The 25,058-nt window shown below is 38.9% G+C and overlaps 1 protein-coding gene across 3 annotated transcripts in view; it reads right to left on the reverse strand.

Annotated features, from left to right (window-relative positions):
• The window catches only part of ntrk2a (neurotrophic tyrosine kinase, receptor, type 2a), a 95,739-nt gene that overhangs the window by 31,445 nt on the left and 39,236 nt on the right, over positions 1–25,058 (reverse strand). For all 3 annotated transcript variants that reach the window (XM_035947359.2, XM_055011170.1, XM_055011169.1), the window contains one exon: positions 5,067–5,255. In XM_035947359.2, the coding sequence (XP_035803252.1) occupies positions 5,067–5,255 (189 nt within the window). The remainder of the gene's footprint in view (positions 1–5,066; positions 5,256–25,058) is intronic.

The raw sequence follows: 25,058 nt of genomic DNA on the forward strand, positions 1-25,058 counted from the left end.
CAGAGAGAGACGGACACAGATAAAGAGAGGGAGAGCGAAACACAGCTGGTCTACATCAGATATTCAAAAGCATCTAAAGCTGGGTGAAAACTGCACAATATTTTTCTCTGATAAGATGCTGACTGTGTCGGATTAGGTGATTATAGAGACAGAGTCTTTGTCCAACACACATTATGAGCTACACATTGTCACCGGCCAATCAAAGCTCAGTGCCCTTCACAAACTGTGCAATGTCATTGGGAACAACTACAGGAAACCCGACTGTCAACTAGAAAGCCAATGCAATATCTCACTTTTAAATAACAGAATAACGGGATTCTTCCTTTGCCGAGACTCAACCTGCTACACCAAGTTTCCTGAAACTCAGTTTGGTAGTTTTAGTATTATCCTGTTGGCAGACAAAAGGACAAACAAGACAGAAAAAATCGCTCTGGCTCAGCTTCTGCCTTGGCAGAGGAACAAACACTGCCGTGACCGACACTGACTGTATTGTGTTCACAAAAGCCTAACAAAGAAAGAATGGCTATAGACCCGTCAGTGGGTGGCATGAAGAACATCGGATGGGTTGTCCATCTTTTTTAGCCTATTTTTGACCGACATGCTAGTTACTTTGTTGGGATATTTCACAGCGTTCCAGGTTGTTGTCAACTATGTTACAGCACAATGAATAAAATAACATGCTATGTGTACCTGGTTGGGCCATTTTTGTGTAGTTTGAACCCAGCCAAAGCACTCAACATGTAATATGCATGATACAGTATACAATGCATCAACCCTGTGTACCTGAAATTCTGGCTAATTTTATTTAGCTAAATATATTTTGGGCTAAAAATGAAATATGTTTTGTGGCAATAGTTTTTTTAAGCAACATTTTGCTCAATGAAAGAGAAGAGTACAAAGGTGGTCATTGTGGATGGTAAAAAAAAGTACTATTAGCAGATTATATTTTGCTTTTGCTTCGTGTTTTGTGGTTAAGCAGCAAAAAGCACCAATGACAAGTTTTCTCTTGAGAGCCTGAACACCAAGTAGTAGAGGGCAACAGGTTTATAATGTATTCCACCAGGAGATAGTGTGGGAAAAACAAATCAAATAAACAGGCAATTTGCATATTTGTTTAGCATATGAACATTTTCATTTTAGAAGATGCTGTCATTAAAATGTTTGCTCATTATAAAATGATAATTCAAGTGTCATTAAGTTTCTTTTTGCTGACGCATATCAGTAGCGTGTAAACATAATGTCTAAAGGAGGCGAGCTGAACACAGAATGTAGAGGCATGCACGTGGCCAAAAGTCAAGAGTGTTTATTAATTACATTATTTATTATCTAATCCTCGTAGCATTAAGTCTTCATCCCACTAACAGCAGTAGCAGGTCACAGATCACCACAATTCCCTACGCAACAGCAGCACACAATAAACCCACATCCCCACAAGACAGCTACCCACCATTTAACCAGCTAATTACCTCACTGCACCATTTCCTACTGCGGTTGTATAATAAGCATTCGCCCATGAAAACGCCTCGCACCACTTCTCCTTAATTAACACCCTCAAATAGCAAATAAATTGATGTGTGCAGACCAATGCTTCCTCTATTGCTTTTTGTTCCTTTGGCAGGAAGATTTGGTGCTTGTCACAGCATTTCCTGCTGTTTTTTTTAGCGTGCCTTTTTGTTAGATGTCTAATGCCTCGTTGCAACTATTTTGCAACCATATATTCAAGAATCCGCCATAATTGCTGCACACAGCAATCAAGAATTTTGAAAATTATGTTATTTTATGACTGCACATCAGTCATGAATTCTGCTTTCCAGCTGTCTGCCTATTCCAACTTTACGCTGCCTCTTCCACCTTGCTGTCATTATTAAACTGTATCTCTATGTGCAGTGCTACACATCACCCCTTTCTCCTCAATCAGTATCCTTAATTAAGATCTACTGAAATATAATTCCCCATTTACCAAACTTTACACACTTATTCTCTGATGTTTTTCCTAATTAGTACCCGTTTTCCGTGCTTATCACATTCACTCATTTTCTCTCATTTAGCATCCCTCCATCCATTCTCATTATCTTACTCTCACTTTCCCTATTTAGCGTCCCGCGGTTCCATCATTTATTTCTCCCCCTCAGCTGCTAAACCTATCAGTTTTTAATCAACATCCTCTGAACATTAAAATCTAGACACAGGTTCTTCCCCTACTTTGTTGCTCCATTAGTCTTTTTTTTCTGTCAATTGCTTACAACATTAACACCGGGAGGAATAATATTTTCCATCAACTTCTTCTTCCTCAGCTCTTTTTTTCCCGCAATCTCTCCTCATCTCCCTATAGATTCCTCTCTCACACCTATTCTCCTTAATCAGCATCTTATAAACAACCAAAGAAATTAATGTCTCGGGACATAATTATTCCCCGTTTGCCATCTGCCTTTTTTTCCACTGCTCCGTCTCTCATCTGCCCAAAAATCTTTCCATGACTCTGGGTGCAGACATAAAACAGCTTGAACAGCTTGGAAATTGTGCACTTGGTAGTTTGAACTCAGCAATGCGATGGGTCAAAGATACAATCATGTTTGACAGATGCTTTGAGAAGAGGACAGCCAGAAACGTTGAACCTTTCCTCCGTCAAATTCCTCATGCAATCAATGTCGTGACTCTGATTTTCCCTCTTGTTTTTCACTCTGCCTCCGTCTAGTCGGCCGCCACTCCCAACTATTTCCCCTTCTATCGGGAGGCGTAGCTAATTGTGACCTAAATTTCCATAAGCGTGTAAGCTTAGGTCTGTGTTTGTGTATGTCAGTATGGGTGTTTTCAAATACTTGTACACACGTGTTGACTTGTGAATAACATTTTCCAGAACAATGTTAATCCCCATTCCCTAGATACAACCAAATACAAACCCCAAAAGATGTGTTGGGATAGGACCAGTGGAATAACTGAGAGATGCCAAACACAAAGCCAAGGAGGTGTAAGGTGGAACATAAAACAGATGAGGAAAGAAAATCTCCATTTCACCTCAGAGCTGACACTGAGGTGCCGTCCACTCTATTTTCTCTCTGAGCTCCAGCACTACAGTGAAACTTACACATTCTATGTATTTTTTTAAGGATAATTTCACAATTTTTAAAATGCAGTATGCTAAATTAGAAGTCCATGGAACAGCTTCACAAAATATTCGCTTTTGTGCCAGTTAGATAGAAGAATTGATATCACTCTCACGTCCTACTGTTGCTGTTCAAGAAATAGTCACACACATAAATTCCATTACAACTAGAACCGATCAATTTGGTTTTAATATTAACATGTATTATTCAGTTTTTAATATGCTGGTAGTCAGGTTGTGTTTCCTCCTACTTCCAGTCTAACTGGCTGCAGCCTCATATTTAGCATCAATCTCCTCACTGAAGGCATAGAAGTATATGTTTTTTTTTAATGTAATAAATTAATTATGTTGACCTCAAAGAAATAATTCATACTTCTTTTCTTTATGGGTCAACTGAAATTACTATATAACAACTTACTGATTTTATGATTTTGTATTTTCCCAGAACTGCTTCCTTTTAATTAAACTTTCTCTCATTTAAAACTACTTCAATGAGTGAAAAACGCAAAGAATTAAAAACTAATCAGATACTTTTGTTTATTTCTCAGTGGGATTGTTGCTATTATTCATAGCATTGGTATGTCTAACAGCTCGGCCATGTACACACAAACAGCCAGAGTGTATGTGAGGGATTAGAAAGACGTAAATCTGCGGATTTTACTGTAACTGCTCAGTAATGCATTTGCCATGATGTCCAACAAAACTGACTCATCTGATGTGTTCTTGTCAATTATGAGTTCATTTCAGAAGAACGTTGTACAACTGCCGCTTAGCAACATAAGAAACATTTCCCAAAATTGCATGTAGACCCAACATCTCTGCAGAGTAATCGGTGCTTTAGTGTTGCCAGGCCTGTGTGATCATTTAAAAAGAAACTTGCACTCGCTACTGATTCCTGCATTCAATATTACAGGACACAAGCTAGTTAAGGCCACTATTTAAAAAGAGTTCAGTTCCTGGCACGCAACCTAGTGCCACTTTGCCAAACTGTCTCCATCAAAGGCTATTGTACCAGTCTGAAAAGGCAGAGAGCCAAATAATGTCAGATACTCTCACTATTTATGCTGCCTGTCTGCGAGTCAAAGAAGCATGCAGGGTAATAGTTGTAATGACTGTAATATATTAAAAAGACACACGCCAGTGCATGCACGTACACAGCGGTGCGTTATTGACTTTCATTGATCCTCAGCGCTTTCATTCTTGTCTTTAGGCTGTAAATCGGAGTCAGTCTTTTAGTTATATCACAGGACTGGAGAGGTCAACCCCCAGCCCCCCATTATTATAGCCCCTAAGCCTTGCTTTGAACAAAAAGAGCACACACACACATGCACACACACACATGTGGTTCCATAATTTACTGCAACACAAGGCCGAAGCCTGGAGAAGCTTTTATCACTTGCCAATAATCATAATGTCATATTGATGGACCCAGTCAATATCCTCATGTGCTCTCTGTCTGTCTATTTGTCTGTTGCTCTAGTGCTTTGTTTTTTGATTCGACCACATTCTCTTTGTCCTTCTATGTCACTGTTTTGTGTTTTTAGCTGCATTAAAGTTAAGACAAAAGAAAAAACAGCCAATACTTTCAATTCAGCCTGTGGTGGTTCACAAATGCTGGAAATTTTTCCTGAGGCGATCGCAATATACGTGCACGTGTCACATATGGAAGTCTCGAATTTATAAGTGGATATGTGCCAACATATGCTTTGGTGTACATGCACACACACACACACACATACGCACACGCACGCAGACTTGCATATAAATGGACTTGCTATTTCCCACTTTTTCCCTCAGAATTGACAGCTTATCACCAGCAGCTCCAAGGTCACTGCCATGACAGCAAGGAAATAAGTTGCCATGGTAACCTCTGGGTAGCTCACATCTACTGTTAACTTGCAAATATAGGAGCACAGCTCACAACTGACTGATAAGTGTGAATTTGTGAGATTTCTTTACTTACATGTGTCTGTCTTGAGCAGGCTGTTGGTGCTCCTGAAGTACTGTGGGTTTTCTATCACTGGTATCTTGGTCATGCCAATGATTACTGCATCAGGTCCCATCTCTGAGGAGGAAGGAGTGTTGCTTCCGTTGGAGACGTGGTGAAGAGGAGAGGCCGAATCATCATCGTTGCTGATCACCGAAGAGGGTCCTAAGAGAGCAGAGAGATGGTGATGAGCAGTGTGACACAGATAAACAGTTCAACCATTTCAACAGTATAAGGACACAAGAGAAGTAATTAAAGTATTAAGCTGTTACTGGCAGATGGAGAGGAGATGAGATCCCACACACCTTTCCAGTGTCAAGATTTAATGAGCGGGTTTACTGGCAATCCAGCATTTACACACATTTCACCCGGCGGCTTTATGGGTATGTGTAGGTGAAAAAATAAGCAGGATCCTCTCTCATGCTCTCTTTTTGAATCTTTCACACAACCGTTTAGTCGTTTTCTTTGGATACAAACAAGTGCAACAACAAAAATACCTTCAAGATCAAGAAAAGATTGCCTGAAAGCGCTATTATCCCCATTGGAACCATTATCAAGTCTCACCTCTTTCAGTGACCTTAGTCTTACTACTCTGACACGTTGACTGTGGCTGTTCAGAATAGCTATAAAGACATTTTCCCTCACGACTGGATGACACATCAGACAAACTATTATGCTTCAAGCATTCCCTAACTTTTTCAACCCTCTGTCTTTGATCACAAACTCATTGTATCTCTATCTCTGTCTGTATTCAGGCCAAATTCAAAAACCACTCTCCTAATGCCAACACTGAAGGCTTCAGCAAAAATGTTGAACAAGATTCACCATTCTGACATCCTCCAATAAGGAGCTGTCTTTGCCATCGAAAGACTCTCAGTTGCATATTCTTAGTAGATTACCTAGGAACATGAATACCATTTTTCTCTGGTGTACCTGGTGATTATCTCAACAAGAAATAGAATTATTGTAATGATGACTTTCTAGAGCAATAAAATCTTCCTAACAGTACTCTAAATGGTTCTACAGTGATTTTCTATTTCAGAGAAGTAATAAACTTGTGGAAGTCTTACTAGAAATGGATTCCCTGGATCATATTTCATGTCTCAATGGTAGCTGAAACAAACCCCCCCAACAACAGCCTCTTACATTTTTTCACCCACGTGCTGTTTCCAGTCCGAGCGCCCACTTACTACATTTCAGACAGGTTTTTCCTTTAAATAGAGCTCCCAAGTAACTGTTCCTCCTACCACGAGACTGACATGAGTACACCACATCACCTGCCACACCCCAATAAAACTGATGATGATATTATGATATCGTCATCATCATATGATATATCATCATTATGATATCATATATCATGATGATATGAACTGTGATGATATTAGGCTGCATGAGTGCAAAAGATGTTGGCGAGACGGCATTTACAGATGGTACCAGACTACTTTCTGACAAGATGACTTCAAGTCTTAAGAAGTGTGGCAGAAGAGAAATATTTCAGCATGATCCAAAATGCGCTGCCAAGAGCTACAGACCTACAAGAGTTTGTAAAGAAGAAAAATGGGAAATAATGACTTGGACAAATATGTTGCCAGACTTGAAGCCAATAGAAGACTTTGGGATATTTCACAAGAAAATGTACAGCAACACAGGACCTCCAGCTAAAAGCAGCTGAATAAAGTAGTCTCTGAAGAATGGTCTCAAATGGTACCTGAAACAAACGCCCCCAACAACAGCATTTTTTTTTCAGGTTGGTGCTGTTTCCAGTCTGAGTGCCCACTTACTATATTTCAGACAGGCTTCTCCCTTTAACCAAGCTCTGAAATGATTGTATTCTACCACAAGACTGACAGGAGAAAACCACAAGACTGACCTGTCGCACCCCAGTCAAACTTTAGATAAGTCAGATGAGACCAAGACAAATTTGTCCAGTTCAGATGGGATCCAGTATAGTTGGCATGATCTTGTCCATGACTGCCACAGCGAATGCGTAGTCCTAGTAATGAAGCACAGAGGTGAGAGTGTGATGATATGGAGCTGCATGAGTGCAAAAGGTGTTGGTGAGATGGCCTTTATGGATGCCATCACAAATGCTTCTGGCTGTATCACACTACTGTCTGAAAAGATGACTTCAAGTCTCAAGGAGCGTGGCAAAAGAGGAATATTCCAGCACAACCCAGAACACAGTGCCAAAAATTACACAAGAGTTTGTAAAGAAGAAAAAATGGAAAACTATGACTTGGCCAAGTATATCACCTGACTTGAACCCAATAGAAGACTTTGGGGTATTTTAAAAGAAAAGGTCGAGCAACACAGCACCTCCAGCACAAAGCAACTGACTGAAGTAGTCTCTGAAGAACGGTCTCCAATGGTACCTGAAACAAACGCCCCCAACAACAGCATTTTATTTTTTTTTCATGCAGGTGCTGTTTCCAGTGTGAGCGCCCACTTACTATATTTCAGACAGGCTTCTCCTTTTAACAGAGCTCTCAAGTGACTGCACCTCTTACCACAATACTGACAGGAGTAAACCACATCAAGACTGACCTGTTATATCCCATCTAACCTTTTTAGGAGACAAATGGAGGTGCACCACATGAGCCCTGCTGCCAACACACACTCATGTACAACAGCACTGACTTAAGACATGTTTTTGTCACATGCAACGTTTTACAGGGCCAGTATTTCCTGATAGTATCCAGCTGTGCTTAAAAAGGCTAAAAGAAATGTAAAGCCTTATATATAACTAACACAACACTACAAAGCAAACAAAATATGTGCAACATGAAATATGCAACTAAAATACTGCAACACTTTGAAGAAGAGGTTAAAAGAGCATCAAGGTAATCTGCCAGAGTGATCCTTAGCAATGTTATTGCATGGCGAAAATGTGGATGAGGAGCAGAAGTAGCAGCTCTTGATGAGTTAACTTGGGTCATCTTGCTTGAATGAAACAAATTCAGAAATCTCTGCTTATTGAAAACGAGCGGCTAAGCCTGTAAGTGTCCCATTAGCGGGCCAAGTCAGGAGAATGCCACTAGGTACTTCATCAGCAGCAGCTGTATTCATGTTTGAATGCTGACTGATGTTATTCTTTAGGTCAGGCTCTGCAGCATTTAATGATGAAGTCAAGGAAAGACAGCAATCAAAGTGTACTTCTCCAAAGCTGCAGGGTGACCGAGGGAATTAATGTGTACCTCGAATAGACAAACCACCAGCAATCTAGGAACCCGGTGGAGAGAAAACTAAGAAGTACAAAATCCAGTTTCAGCGATACTAATATCTTACAAAATAATACCTTTTTTTTTCAAAAGTCTCTGGAGAATAAGTTTTTCTAAATAAAAACTTTCTGTCACTTGATATTAAAATTCATGTTTCATACACCGTATATATTTGAGCAGAGCTGTAGCAACAACATGAAGCCACTGCAAACAGAAGGGAGGTGGGGTGATATGAGTCAGACATGAGCCCAACCCTTTTACAGAAAAAAGGTTTGTTTTGGCAACACAATAGAGGTGTTATTAGTTTTTAATTAGTACAGTGAAAACAGTCCATGAAGTTTGTCAGATACGGTAAACCCTCATGACATTGCTGCTAATCTTCTCTGTCGATTCAGTGCCAGAACAAACAATTCGCTTTTTTCTAACACAGACTGTATCACTGAATAGCAAATACAAGTGTATACATACACACTTTGACGCACACTGTCTGGGTTTGTTTCCATCACCTTTAATCTGAACTTTAACCTCACCAGTCACTGCTTACTTAAAACCTTAAAGGATTGGTTTGAATTTTGTTCAAGTAACAATATCCACATGGCCACGTGTGTAGTATAGAACAGAAGTGAGAGCGGCCCTGTGGAATATCACTTTGAAGTCAGATGATTCAAAATTGCATCACCTTTGAATAACTGTCTTATTTCTAAGTTGTCAGGAAAAGTATTTCCTCTTCTGAAAAATCAAAAAGGAATCCTGTAGAAAGACTGTTTCGAAAAAAAAAGGCACCAGAGTACAACTCAATGCAATAAACGTGAATGCGCCTGTGATCACTGAATCTAAATTGAGTACAGTTGTGATTTCCAGTGAGTCTAACTGCATGAACACGATTATAAAAATACCAGAGAACACACAAACTGAGTCAGCTTCAGACCTACAGACTGTGTCTATCTGTATGCAGTGCAGGCATTGCGGCTCTGTGTGGAAAAGAATTGCCAGAAGAATTTAAAAATATGATAGTGAGGCTTCACAAAGATGGATACAGGGAGGTCTGTGATCAACTATAAATCAGTTGAAACAGAGTTACAGCCGTAATCAGGAGATAAAGAATGACTGACAATGCCACTAATCAGAGCAGCTGCACCTTTCCTCCCAAAACTATCCCTCAAGGTGCACTGCTTTCATGGTCTACCTCTGAAAAACAGATGGGCAAGTGCTTAGCTCAGACTTGGCAGTGGGGTAATCGGTGGGAATCTGAGTTTGTGTGACAGCACAGACGGTGTGAAAAAGAGTGCATAATGTCAACATCTTTGGGCAGCAATAAAGACAAAAAAACACCCTTGCTTGACCGTTGCCACAAAAGTGAACTTTGCTAAAAGACATCATAAGATGAGTTATGAATATTGCCAGCACATTTTTCAGATATTCAGAACAGATATATCATATCAGATACAGAGATAATTGTGTTTAGCTCCGATGGGGTTCAGTATAGTTGGCACCACGGTTAATGCATACTCCCAACAATGAAGCAAAGAGGAGTATGAAGACAGTGTCTGCATGAGTGCAAAAAGCGTTGGGGAGGTGATATTATAGATGATACCATAAATGCCTGTGGATATACAGTACTATGTACCAGACTACTGACTAACAAGTTGAGTCCAAGTTTCAAAAAATGGCAGAAGAGGAATATTCCAGCATGATCCAAAACACACTGCCAAACATTACACAAGACTTTGTGAAGAAGAAAAACTGGAAAACTATGACCTGACCAAGTCTGTCTCTGGACTTGAATCCAGTTGAACACTTTGGGGTATTTTAAAGAAAAAGGCAGAGCAATACAACACCTCCAGCTAAGGGCAGCTGAAAAACTAGTCTCTAAAGAACGGTAGAACAACTCTCCAGAAAGTAAATGATATTGCACTGGGGTGTATTCACTTCTTTTGTATACTGTATGCTGAAATCATTACTGACTGCTAAAATCGTTCCTCTTGTTGAAACTGGCAATGAAGGGATACCTTACTAATACAATTTCAATTCATGTGGTGGTTCACAAAATCAACAGTCATCGATAACTCAGGTGAATAATTTGCACATTAGTGCACATCATAAATATTTCTATTACTTGTGTATTACTTAAAATACACTGGATTTGCTCCATTTGCTACTTATTTGTCTTGGAACACTTGCTGTCTATTGACTTACAAGACTTGCTTTCTTTTTAAATGGTTTTATTCTTCTTTAAAAGTTCTTTCCTTGTCAGTGTTTACTGTAATGCAGCAAATCACCATGGCTATGTAATGTAGGATGTATAGGAAAACCTACTTTGCAATAGAATTGATTCTAATGTTAGGTAATGTACACTTTAAAGTTTATCTGCAGATAATATGAAGTTTTAGCAGTATCAGTTACAACAATCAATCGGGTATCTTCTAATGTAGGTTTTTTAAAGTCTTCTCTTTGTATTCCTGTCCCTGTATTGCAGCTCAACATACTGTAGAAACACTATCTGTAGGAAAATGGAAGGTTTATTCCAAAACTACTGTAACTTTAGGATTTTAAAACTGTAATATCTGTCTAACGCAGAATGTTCTTGATGTTTTTTGTTTGTTTGTTTGTTTTTGGCCAGTCATGACATCCCACATCACTTATGTTGAAATTGCATTTATGGCCATTATGGATGGGAGAGACAATTACAGCAATTCATGATTTCAATTTACATATTGGCACGTGAATATTGTTTAAGTTTGCCTTGAGTCAGTTCTCAGTCCTAAACTTTTCTGACTGAAGCAACAACTCCCTGCGATGTCAAAGACTCGCCACCGATCCCACTGAGAATCAGAACTCACTGCAGTTCAGTGCAGCTTCCAGTCATTTTCTGCTCATTGTTTTGGTTTAGTGATACATTTGGGAGAGTCCCAACAGTTTTCAGAGCTTATCCAAAATATACATTAGGGAGCCACTCAAAAGTAAAGAACCTCATCCGTACACGGTCACAAAGTTTGCCAGAGTTATTTTAAACAGTTCCAATGTGCCTAAAATGGATACAGGGAAACAATCTATCCACCTTTTTACTCCCTTTCTTTCTTTTTTCATTAGCAACCACATACAGCTCTGTGTTGTTGTGTATCTGTCATCATGCTGTCATTTGAAATTACATTTTATTGTCTAAACTTTCAGCGGATGACAGGATGGCAAAATCACAGAAGAAAGCATATTCCAATGGTAACGCACAAAATAACTTAATGATAACCGACAAGGCCTGTAAATGATCTTAATTACCAGAGTACATGAAGAGGTTAGCAAATTACTGCTTTTCAGTGCATTGTTTTACAAGTACAGCAATAACAGTCAGGTAGTGACTGTTGTTTTCATGCTTCTAGCTCTGCAATATCATCTTCTTTTTAAATCTCTGTGACTACAAAACATGTACGTGCATATCAATGTGCATTAAGGAGCATAATGAGATGCTTCTTGGTCCTTTCATCAGCTCTTCAACTTTGTGTCAAGTGAAGAAAAACAACACCAGAGACAAGTCGGAGCACGGGTTCTTAGACAGGGAAGAATTATTTAGTTACACATGGATGCACACATAAACATAAATAGGGAACAAGAGGCACAGTTCTTCTCCAAACTTCTTCTTCAGAAAACATCATAATATGGGTTGAATAATTTCCCATGTGCACAAAACACAGAAGATGTTTTCCTCTCATGTGACCCCCTTCTGCTGCATTATAATACTGGTTGACATGGTTCATTTACTCTCTCCCTGGACTCGTATCGGACTCAAGTGCTGTTGACAGGGCAGGATTGAGAGGGCGAAGCTGAGAGAGTTGGTTTGTGTGTGTGTGTCTGAGTGTAAACCAGCTGGTATGTGTGTGTTGATGACTCATGTCAGAAAGGAAAAGGCCTTGAGAGAGAAAAAGAATGAGACTGATTGTAGAATAGTTTGTTTTTCTGTGTGGACAGACGTTTATATGCGCTGTAAATCTGTGTGTGTTTTTATGCGTTGGCTGTGATGTCTGGGAGCATCTTTCTGTATCCGGAACCAGACTCAGAGTAAATGTGAAAGTGTCACTTTCAGCACAGGGCCCTAAAGAGCAATGCAGGTGGAGAGAAAAATGAATGCCATATTTTGGGTGAATTTAATAAAGTGTTTGCTTTGGGATCAAAAGCTTTATGCAGCTTTCTGATATAAGTACAAATCACAGCAGCTTCATGAAAATCATGTCAAGCTTTATTCAAACACAAACTTGCTCCAGTTGAAACAAAACATTATTATTCATTGTAGCTATGGTAGCTTATTGAATTGTTCTCTTTGGATAATTGCCTAAATATTTAAACCTCTGCACTCCGAAACCTGCCAGTGGGTTTGAAAGGCATGATATGAATACATATGTTTTTCATTTGCCCAACTGACACTATTAATAATAAAAAGAATAACATTCTTAACTTTTCAGTTATCTTAGAAGCAGTCGTGTGTGACTTCTGGTGTGACTGACTAATTTGCCAGAAATAACTCATTAGCAGTAACCTCATTCTATAGAAAAACAAAAATCCTGAACAAATGAGAAGCTATTACTGACATTGGTGCTACCAGCAGGTATGTTATAAAAAATTAACGTTACATGGTTACACATTCCTAGTATTATCTTTTTTTTTAAAATGAAGAATCAAACAAATTCAACTTGATTTTTTCTTTTTTTTTCACTGATGGCATTATAATTTAGTTATGTTGCACAAAAGAGATCATGGTTATGCAGTTTCCATAGAGGTGCAGGACTTTCCACTGCTGTAAAAAAATGAGCTCACGATGAATAAAAAATGAAACTATTCAAAGTTCAAGTTTAATGAGAACAAAAGTAGAATTTTGTCAACTGATGAAGCCGAATTGAACCCCTCAGGGAAAGAAAACACATTTTTTAATATAATGAAAATTCAAAGAGTACTATTACATTCCAATAGGAACTGAGTGAGGCTGCTTTTTGTTAAGGTGTTTAAAACATAACTTTAGCTGTGATATGGCTTTGCATGGAGCTTATTGTTACCATCAATTAAATATTTACAGAAAGAAACCTTGAACGACACATGATTGGATTTGAAATTTAAAAACATAACTTGAACTGGATTTTATCTATTGTATCATTCAAAAATCCAAGGACACAGCAGTAAGTTCAGCTGTTTGATATTCAAGGCCAATAGTAGATGATGGCCACTAATAAAGTAAATGTATCTCTTCAATGAAGGAAGGTGTATAAATACATTTTTCATTTCTCTCAAACTGCACCAACATTATGAAATGTAAAGCAGCCATTTTTTCACAGCAGACGGTGCTAAATAATGAGCTATTCAACAACGACATGGTTTCCAAATTTCTCTCACTGGAGAAATTCTTGTATTCGGGGAATGAAGCTGTTGGTTTAGGGCTGTTCACATTGTTTAATTACCTTCACTGTTTACCGCTGTGGGGTTCTCTCAGTGTAACAAAGGGGAAAATAACATCATGTACACAAGAGTGCAGGTTATTGTCCATCAGCGTATATGTGTGTTTGTGTTGGGAGGGGCTGACGATCATTAACAGAGAGAGGTCCCAGGGTCAGATCGTTATAAATACCGTTAAGCCGAGGGCCAACAGGAGCCTGCAGCATGCCTTTATTAGTGAGACAGGGAGAGACGGAGAGGTGGCAGAGGGTCCACTGGGAGCGACTGGGTAAGAGGGGGATGAAAAGATGCCGACATGAGAGGTGGAGGGAGGTAGAGAGAGATGGACAGCAGAGGTGAGGCTATAAGTGGGGTCAGGTCAAGACCCAGCACTGTTAATAGACATGGAACTGGTGTTTAAGCTGGTGGAGACTGGAGCTCTTCGCAGTCTGCTGGGGAGAAACCCGGGTTAACAGTCAATAAATTACAATGCTTTGCTTTCAAAGTTCAGGTCACGGCTGAGAGGTGGGTGGAAGGGAGATGAGCACCAAAACCAGTCAGAAAGTCACTGTCTGTCAGTCTATTTGTCTTTTTAACATCAGGTTCAGGCTCTGAATTGTGATTGTTTAGACTTCTGAGACGTCAGTGTGAGAGTTTGTGGTAACAGATTGGTTTTAGTTTTGGCTATTACTAGAGCTGCTATAATAGCACTGTACTCAACACAACAAGAAACACACTAACGATGCCACGACAGACTCTAACAAAAGAAAGAAACATGAAGAGTTGGATGTTCAAATAAGCAGTTTAGCCAGATGATCTAATCTAATCTAATCTAATATGCTGAGGTGAGAATTTACAGCAGCTGACAGGACAAGAAAACACTGGAAAGTACTGCAGGGCGAAGTTGAAGAAGCAGAATGTCAGTCTGTGAACTTTCAGGATCCTTCCAAATATTTAATGTAATACCTTCATCATTAGTCTTTGCTTTCATTTGGGTTAAATTGTTTGACCAGGTATGGGTATTCATTTGTGTGTGAATTCAGTATTTGTACAAATTTGGCAGCTTAGCTGTCTTTGCTGCTTGTGTTTTCACTCCTCTCAGTCCATCATACAGATGTTAGACGTAAGATATAGCAGCTAACAAGATGCAGCTGTTCTCAGCTTCTACACTGAACCAACCACCAAATGTACAAAGACCTTTACTTTTACTTTACTTGCTTTAGTTTGCCCTATTCCCTACATGTTACCTGCTTGTGTCTTAACATTCATGAGCCAAAGTCAACATAAAGCCCTGGGAAAGGTACAATTTTTCTTCCTGAAACTGAAACATTTTCAGCACTAAATTTGAATTTGTGCTGATGTGTGTCTTTGCATTGGCCTTAATTCACTTTATGTTTGATCTTAACACACCAAAATGCTGTTCTTCCCAAGCTTCAGCCATTAGCTATGAGAGCACTATTGTAGTAATAGCTTCCAAAAAAAAAATAAAAACATGACACAACTTGACTCTGTGTTGGAAATAGCATGATTTAAATCAGTCATTCAGGTTTACCGCGGGGTGCAATCCATCATTGTCATCCAATCTAATTCCTGATCAGGTTTGTGTTCTGCCACAAATGGCCATGGCTGGTTAACAGCTGTTTCTGTCAAAGGGAGGACGGGCAATGTTGCCATCCAATCAGAGCACAGCTCATGAATAATGACACTGTTAAATTAATGACCTCCAGTCCACACAGCCTGCATCATTAGGGGTTTATGTTGAGTGCTGGAAATCAGATGCTGGTGGAACTGAGCAGAAGTGTCCTGTCGTCATACAGTGGATATGCAAACTTGTCGGGAAAGAAGAAAAACTGACAGTATAATACAAATGTGTGATCCATAGTATAAAAAGCAGGCGGTTACAATTTTTTGACAACCCTCTTAAGTTTCTTCTCTATTGATTTTCTAACTTATAGAGTACAGTTACAGCTGACACTTAATTTCCCATCTATACAGGCAGGACATAGTGTACCAACCAAAGATGCTTTAAATGAAATCAACTGTGATTCAGCCAGAATGCAACCCTGAAGCATTCTGCAGAGGATCAGTTATTGCAGTAAGTCCAAGGGAAATGGCAACAGTAGAACTACAGGGGATACAGATACCAAACAGAAGTGATTGTGGGTCAGACATAATGTTACGCGGCTAACAATATGTCCATGTAGACAGTCCATTATTTAGCTCCTTACATCGTTGCTGTGACACCAGCATTGTTGTGGGAGCCTGAGGGTTTGGGATCTTGAGTGGAGCAGGAGTTTTATGGCAGGAGCCTACACAGGAGTTGAGTTAAAGCGATGACGGTGAGTGACTGTATTGATCTCTCCTGGGCTCTCTGGGTACACCTCAGACAAACTGAAGCCATTTACTGCTGCATGTTGCCCAGGGCGATAGATGTAGAGAGGCTATTATAGGATTTAAGAACATCAGGGCCTGTCAGTCAGTCTGTTAAAACAGCTCGGTTGTTTTACGCCCAGAGAGGAACAGTGGGAACAGTTGTTAGCAGATAATAGTGGATTTCATGATTTCAGACGACTAGTGGCAGTCAATGAGGTCAGAGTGCAGGATTATCAGAAATATGAGTTTCAGATACACTTCACAGGTGTTTGATGGACAACTGAGATATCAGGTAAAAGATTGAACAGATTGAATAGGAAAGTGTTCAGCTTCTGTCGAGTCTCTGTATCCATTTGGTACATTTACTGCCTTCATTTGGCTCTAGCTGCTGACTAAATATGTACCAGCAGCAGAAACAGCTGATATTCTTGACATTTTCACAGGTACAAATGTTTGGCTACAATATGACAATTTGCCTGTTGATCAAAAATAACTAACTGCACACTTTTAAAGCTAAGAGACTCCTTAATGTAAATCCTCTAAAGCTGTTTGTTTTTCATGAAAGTAGCCAGCAGTCGCTCAGGCTTCAGCGCTGCCGACACTGTTGACCCCAAAGACCTCCGTGACCCCTCTAAGCCCTTCACAATACGTGCCAACACACCAACACACACTCACAGATGACTGGTAACATGAACCCCACGGTCTCTAAACTGTGCTGTCACCATGCTGAACACAGGAAGTAATCTATCGATCCAGGAAGAAGAGGGATTGAGAGATGCAGTGGAGAGAGACAGACAGAGGAGAAAGCAATGCGTAAGGAAAGAGGAGCTGCAGATTCACTGAGTGGTTGGCAGAAATGAAAGAAAAAAACGCACAGAAGAAACGCTATTTTTCTCGGTCATCGTCCTTCTGTGAACGCTGAGGTCCTACAGAAACACACATTGAGGTTTCTGTAATTGCGTATTTGCAGTTCTTCTCACTGGTTTTAAATAGGTCAGGGGTCAGTTGGAAAGGGGTAATTACGCAGATTTCTGTGCAGGACAGCTGTGGGGTTTGCGTGCTTCTGCTGTAAATCAAATCTGATCAAATCACAAATTTGATTATTGCTTAAATAAAAAAAAGAAGGTCATGCACATTGTCTCTGTTACTGTTGGTATATTTATGTATCTCAGATATTTTGGTCTATATCTTGGTACTATAAAGTCTTAATCTGAATATTTAGAATTGGTTTGTGTCTTTATTGAATGTTTGGGATCTTTATCATTATTTGTCTAATTTGGAATTTGCTCTATTGTAAATCACTTTGTGACATTTGTGACTCGTAACTGTTTTTTATAAAGTGTTATACACATAAAGTTATTATTATTGATATTTTTAGAATTATGCTTATGTTTTCCCCCCAAATCTCCAATTTTTTTTCACGACATTCAAAGAATATTAGACAAATATCTTGGTTTCTTCAGTCCACAGTCCAAAGCAAAAACATTTCAAGTTTTACAGTATAAGAAAAACAACAAATTCTCTAATGTGAGAAATTGGACGAATTCACAGTTTTCTCTTGGCAAAATAACAGATTAATAGATTCTGAAAACTGGTACTACTTTTCTGTCTATTGATTAGTCAGCTGACCATTTTAGCTTTTCATTTTATTACACCGTATTTTAGTAGGAAGCTTTACCTATTTCTGTAAAGTGCATTTGTGTTTCCTTTCTGGAGCAGTTCAATAGAACAAATTGAAAAGAAGGAAGGAAAGATGAAAGTGGTAAAGGTAGAGAGAATATACACAAAACAGAAAACTGCAGTAAATTAAAGACAAGCAATGGCAGTACAAAGAAAGAATAGATGGTATGAAGCAGGAGGATGGTTAATAAAGCAAAGGTTAACAGGAAGCTGCATACAGGAGTTGGCTAGGATTTCCTCTACACAGCAGTTAGTAGGTAAACGTCCATATGAAGCCAAAATTCTCCCCTTTGGCCGAATGCAGAAGCCTATCACATTCCCCTTTTCCATCAGTAAAAATAGACACTTTCCTCTCTGTCTTGCTGCATCTGTCCTGCGTTCTGTATCTCCCTTCTCATCTCCAAGCATGTGTCTACCACCTCGCTTTCTGTCATCATCCTCTTCTTGGTTTCCCACATCCTCCTCTTTTCCTTTCTCTCTCTCTTCTCTCCCTTCTAGCCCCCTTTGCCTGATCTTTTCTATTTATAATATTCATCCCACATTCACCTTCTCATATGACACGCAGGAAGACCAGTTCCTCCTACTTAAAGCGCTCTGCGGTGGACAGAGATGTGAAAATTAAGATGCAGGAAGGGACATGGCTCAGAAAAGAAATGAAAGAGAAAAAAAGCGGGACTGTGTGTTATGTTTCCAGTTCTGTAATATCAATCCATCAGAGCAGGAAAACTGCCACCAAGCATCTGTTCACTGTTCAAATGATAATTACTGTAAGTACCCAAATGAGGACATATTTAAAAAAGCTGAATCTGTCTCAACTCTCCTTTTTCATTTGGTCACATCACACCAACCTCGTCGTTCACCTGCACAGCTGATAAATATTGAATTAATGATAAATAATTAATCAATCCTAATAACTCTAATATCTCAACATATTTAATCCATCCAACCAACTGTGGTGGAAATTAACAAAGTGCAGTTACTGACTTAATTACAAATTTGACATATTTCACTTGAATATGTCACTTTGTCGCTCTGATTCCGCTGTTTCTTTGGCATTTACATACAAAACATACAGGAATCTTATAAAATATGACACATTGTTAGAGATTAAACTGTGTCACTGTAAGAAAAAACTGCTCCACTCTGACTGACTATAGTCAGTACAACAGGAAAATGCAGCTTGGCTGTTCATAAATCAGCAGTAATGCGTCCAATAATGTAATATTTACAAGAGTGAAGGAAGTTTTCAAGTTCTTTACTTGAGTAAAAAGTACCGACACACCAAAGTAAAATTAAATCCATTACAAGTAAATGTCCAGCATTAAAAATTTGATGCACTGACAGCAAAACTTACAGAAATAAGCAAAGAAAGGGTAAAAACTGTTGCCTGTGACAGTTCTGTAGTTATATATATTGCAATCAGATACTTAGTATTGAGGCTGTGGTGTGGAACCATCATTTTAATATTGTGGCTGGACAATGTGGAGATTGTTTTGACTGTTTATATGTAGTTAGGTGGTTTAATCAAGTGGTTCCCTGCTGTGGTATGAGGGCGGGAAAAAAAAGTGTTTAGGACGTTTCTCTAATCTTTGTTTTTACGGTGAAATGCTGCATAATTCAGCCTTTACACTTTGGAAATTGAATTCAAATGAAACCATCTGACAGACCAGAAGGGGAATGTCTCTTTGATGTAACAACTATCAGTTTATAGAGATCTATAATGTGACTCTGGGCCCCAACACTGCTGTTTCTGTAATGAGTCAAAAGCTTAGAAGTCTAGGAACCACAGGTTTCAACTGAAATCTTTTAAAAAAACAACCATCAACCACAGCTGCTAGATTAATGCAGCAGGGTACAAAGCACAATAAAAAATTTAATGAATATAACTTTAAAATACTACAGTAAATCTACTTTTAGTTGCTTTTTACTTTTCTGTTTTATACCTTTCAGTAAATTTTGTTGACATTATTTAAATGCAAGGCGTTTTTTACCTATGTTAAGACACACTTTTCTGCCAAATTTTTACTTCAACATGAGTATTTTCACAGCGTGGTACTGCTACTTTTACTAGAGTAAAGGATCTGAATACTTTTTCATCAGTGCCGTAAACCCATCAAAGCTTAATGTTCAAGCCTAAACCATCTTAATGCATTAAAACTCCTAAATTCCATGAGTATAAAAGGGGGAAAAACGGTTTGCACTATAATTAGACTGGGCCAGTGGGAGCTTGTCATCAACAGAGACACTCTTAAAGTGCTGAAAATTCTTACAGTCAGACAGAAAGAAAGAAAAGGAAAAGCCTTGATGACTTGAAACATTGTTGGGCCGAGTCAAAGAGACAGGTGAGGAGAAGATAATTTACAGCAAAGAGGAATTACAAAACATTGATTTCAAAGGCCGAATGGCCACAGATATTTTCGGTCTTGTTTATTGTGTTTGACTGAGTCCTTCGCACTGATAAATAAAGGAAAACTCAGGACAAAATACTCGCTGACACACAAACACTCACCTAAATGCTCTTCCACTTTCATATGAAAAAGACACATTTACACACATGGGACACCGATAAATGACTTCTTTTATTGAAAAGAGAAATCCAGTCTTTGTTGTGAAAGAGGAAATATCTTTATCAAATGAGCCTTTTAAGCAATTATACACAAAAGCTTATTGAATGCAGATTTAATGCCACAATACATAGTTTATGGAAGAGGCCCATGACCAGAAGTCCTTGTAACTCTACATGTAGCATTTTGTCTGTTGCTTTTATGCTGAATATCACTATAACAAATTAAGAAACGTTTTTTTTGTATCCTGATGGTGCAGTTCCCTAAACGTATCATTGCTGATATATGATTGCTGATGATGGACACGTGTGAAAAATGAGGTATGGTGATATATGTCTGTCGCAAACACAAGAAGGTAGAACCGGCACTTCATAACAACACCAATATTATGTTTCACAGAGTGTACAAAGGAAATAAAAAGAACAAATAAAATACAATTTAAGAAAACATTCACTTCCAGTTCTAAACCTATTTTATGCACTGTCATATTTCCCAGTGTTAGCTTCTTTCTTTCTTTCTTTTTTTTTTTAATTTTTAGCTTAACATTTTTCCAAAAAGATCTAAAGTATACAATGGTCAAGCGCAGAATATGTACAATGTGCAAAACAATCAAAGAAATTCAACCCTAAAACCAGCTTTGCATCTTTTTATAGTAAGAATAGCTGCTGAACTGCATTGTGCTGTATTTCGTTTATCCAAACCTTGAGTTAAAGGATTTATACTCAGCTTGCAGAAAACACTCAAAATAGACCAGAATGTCAGATGAAAGACTGATAGTGCTCATATTTGACCCTTACATGTTGATTAACTTGGCTTAGCACAAAAGAGAATGGCTCTGTTGAACAGTGATAAAATCCACCTACCAGCATCTTTACAAGTCACTAATATTTGCATGAACTGTGCTTCAAAATGTCAAAATTTAGGCCTCTGAATGTTCAGAGTTCTTGATTTTTACCGGATAAGTTTAAATATCTAATAAGTTGTTTCATTTATCCAAGTAACTGTTGCACTGATGTGTGTGTCTAATGATTGATTGATTCCTCTTTGCACTTAATACCAATGAACATAGATCCTAGAAAAACATTTGTGACTGTAAATCTTTCACACACACACACATCCCGATTTTTTTTTTATCATCAGTTGCCTCCGAGCTGTTTAAATTCATTGTATTCACCTTTTTTTAAAATTTATTAATTTTGTTGCATTTTTAATCATTCTCTGCTCTGATAGTTTTCTTAATGCCATTTGGTTCCCTAATTAGCACATTGGCAATTTGATTATTTTTCTTTTCCTAAGCCCCAAGGGATTGTAATGTTGACTTTTCTTCTATTAATTAGTCTTTTTTGTGTGTGTAAATACACAAGTGAATAAACCCCTCCCCAAACTGAACAGACTGTGAAAGTTAAAACAATCAAATGGTCCCTAATCCTCATATTTAGTTCAATCAATCTCACACTGCAAAGGCTTCAGAGAGCTTTGGAAGCATATCTCATAATGTTACGCAAATATAAAATTTCCCTTTTACAAATCACCACCATACCAGAAGTAAGCTAACAGACACTTCCAAAATCATTGCAGTGGTAAAGAAATGAACCCTTAAGCTGAAGTATATAACACAGTGTGCAGTTTAACCTCTTGCCATCTTATGGTCAATGAATATTACTTCAAATGTCATTTTTTGTACATCAGTGAAAGTGCACATCCCCCTTATTTTCCTATTAATGTATGTAGGGGCTACTCAAGTGCACACTCTCATGATAATGAGATTTAAAACCATGAGCCACCTAAAAACATAGTATGGTGGGGTTTTTTTTCTAGATGAAATTTGCTGACCAGTTTAGTTGTCTGAGGCTTGGGATAAACAAGTTAAACTCTATTAAACTATGATTCACTTCAAAAATCTTCTTCTGCCACCAGCAAAAGTGTCTGTCTTTTAACCCTGTAGCCTTATTAACTGAATATTCCCAAAACATCTGCCTTGACCTCAAACACTGTCTTTGTCTTCCACTGGTGTGTGTTTGTCCATTACTTGACATGTGCACATGTGGTTGACTGTATGCAGAAAAAATGCAACCTGTAAGTAGATGTGCACTGCATACAGTATGTGTTGCACACACACACTTGACATGTGGATGTAATTATTAATTTATATGTGCATTTGTGCTTCTATCTTGTGTGTGTGTGTGTGTGTGTGTGTGTGTGTGTGTGTGTACAACATGTCATGAACATATTGAAAAAAGTGTATAAAGATAATTAATTTTTAAAAAACTCCAAACTGTGTTTTTTAATGTAAAATGTTCCTCTGCTCTTTAATTTAATCTTTGTGATTATATAACTTTAATGTATCTGCATATGTCACTGACAAGGTGTAAGTACTGAGCTACAGACATCTTAAGCATCATTCACTGTAGAAAAAAAATAAAAAATACACCCCCCAACCTCCCAAAATCAGGGAAAAAAACCCACAACCTTTGATTTATAGAGCTACAAATTTCCCCTAAACTGAGCTGTTGGCAGGGCAGAGGGAGGAAAACAAATCTGTTTAGTGGCGGATGTGCTGGATGTTTTGACAGGTGTGGTGAATACCTGCAAAACTAATATGACAGTTACACAGTCAGCTGGTGTGCTCTGCCACTGCCGATGCTCACAGTCTGCAATAACGACGTTCAGAAAACCTCCCCAGCCCACCACGTAGTCGTCCTTTTTAGCATTTGTTGCACACAAGAGCAAGGCAATTGGAAGTGAAGCCATTTTCTCTCAAACACACTCCCGTATCTCTGATCACTTTTATTACTTGTTCTAACTGTGACTTGCACCAGCGCAGACTACACTAACAGGAAGCGGCTGCCAAATTCAAATAAAATCACTTTTTGCCTTCAAAGCCCAATTTTTCCTCCCCAGCCTCAAAACTTTTTGCACACTGTTCCACTGTGTTCTTTCAGTTCAGTGGGATCTCTGAGATCCGGTGCAGCGGCTGAATGTCTGAGGATTTAGATTTTCATCATCACGCAGATGATCTGAATTTAAACAGGGCCCTGAATGCAGCGCTGTTTACAAAGTATGCATTGTGCGGGGCTTGTGTAGCGCGCATGAAGGATTATCTGGGTGAGCCTGTCTACGTCGGCACCACAGGGGTTGAGCAGTAACCTGGTGTCTAAATCTGCAGCAGTGTGTGAGTGTGTAGAAACAGGCCTGAGTGTGTTCAGGAGGGAGATGTGCGTGTATTTGGGGAGGATGTAGGTTAATGGTTGCCTCTGTCCCTCTGATCTGAATAATTCATCCAATGGGAGGCTTTTATGTGTCTCTGAAGGCTCCCTGTGATTGGTTGATCAGGGCTGCAGCATCCCAGAGCTTTACCTGCTTCTCCTACCTTTAGAGGCTGATAATGGACACTATCCACCTGCTTGCGGTTTGTGTGTTTGTACAATCCTGCGACCCCCTACAGAGCCCGCTCCATTTCTTATACATTGTTTTTGTTGTTGTTGTGTTGGTTGGATATGTGGATGCACCTCTCCTTTATATTCCTTCACCCATTTTCCCATTTTCACTCCCCTGTTTTCATACTCCCAAACTCACACACACACACAAAAATACGCAAAATTACAGTAACACACACACACACACACACACACACCCACACCCACACACACACACACACACACACACACACACACACACACACACACACACACACACACACACCCACACACACACACATTTGCAATTTTTATCTCTTTTCTTTTAGTCTCTTGTGTGTCCGTCTCTGTTAGCGTGAGACCACCTCCACTGGGATGTTCTGAAACAACACACAGCCTGAAGGGAAACACAAACAAAACATAAACGATAACAAAACAACAAAACAACAGTAACAAAAGAAAACAACACAACTATAAAATAATAATGATAATAACCTTTTTTTCATCACAAATATACAAAAGAGGTCTAGTTGCTGATAGTGTCAGTACCACAGAGACTTTTGTTGCTTAGTATTTGTTATTAAAGTGGGTTTTTTATGTCCCACTGTAGGATGGAGAAAGTACACAAGGCTTTTTTGCAATATGATTGAAATAAATCTCATTCAATACTGTAGGAAAGCTACTGGAGTCCAAATGCAGTATGTTCACAACCTTGTGTTGTTTTTCCACCCATTGTTTAGCGAAATGTACTGTGAATGACTGTGGTTAAACAATCTAATGTTAGAATACAGAAGTTTAGTAAATTTGCTGAGTTATTCAACAAAGAGCAGCAAGAGACTTTCTGCAGTCATCTTGTATGGTAGTAGAGTATTGAGAATACAATTTACCACAGGCAGTCATTGTGATTTCATACCACCGAGAGTAGCACCTACGATGTGTTGGCGAGAGATGGTGGAGCCACCATCAGGTAAAGAGTTATGGATCCAGATCACAAATACCTTTATTCTGTGAGTTTTTCCAAATAGTAAATGCACAAAAGCACTCAAGTTATCCAGAAGATCACAAGGCAGGTAACAAACACGTACTCAGCAGCAGGCCGAATCTGTGCTGCCCCCTCATCGATTATGTCACCGTTTACCATCCATTCATTCATTCATTTCTGACTGTTAGCCACAAGTTGCCTCAGACCTGCCACTCCCACTCGCCTGGCTTCCCCACCAGTATGATCTTCAGATCTCCCCCCCACCTCCTTCCTTTCTTCCTCGCCTGCAATTCCCTCATTAGTTCCTCTGCTTATAACAG

This window comes from Amphiprion ocellaris, chromosome 6 (genome assembly GCF_022539595.1).
Source record: "Amphiprion ocellaris isolate individual 3 ecotype Okinawa chromosome 6, ASM2253959v1, whole genome shotgun sequence".
Lineage (NCBI taxonomy): Eukaryota > Metazoa > Chordata > Actinopteri > Pomacentridae > Amphiprion > Amphiprion ocellaris.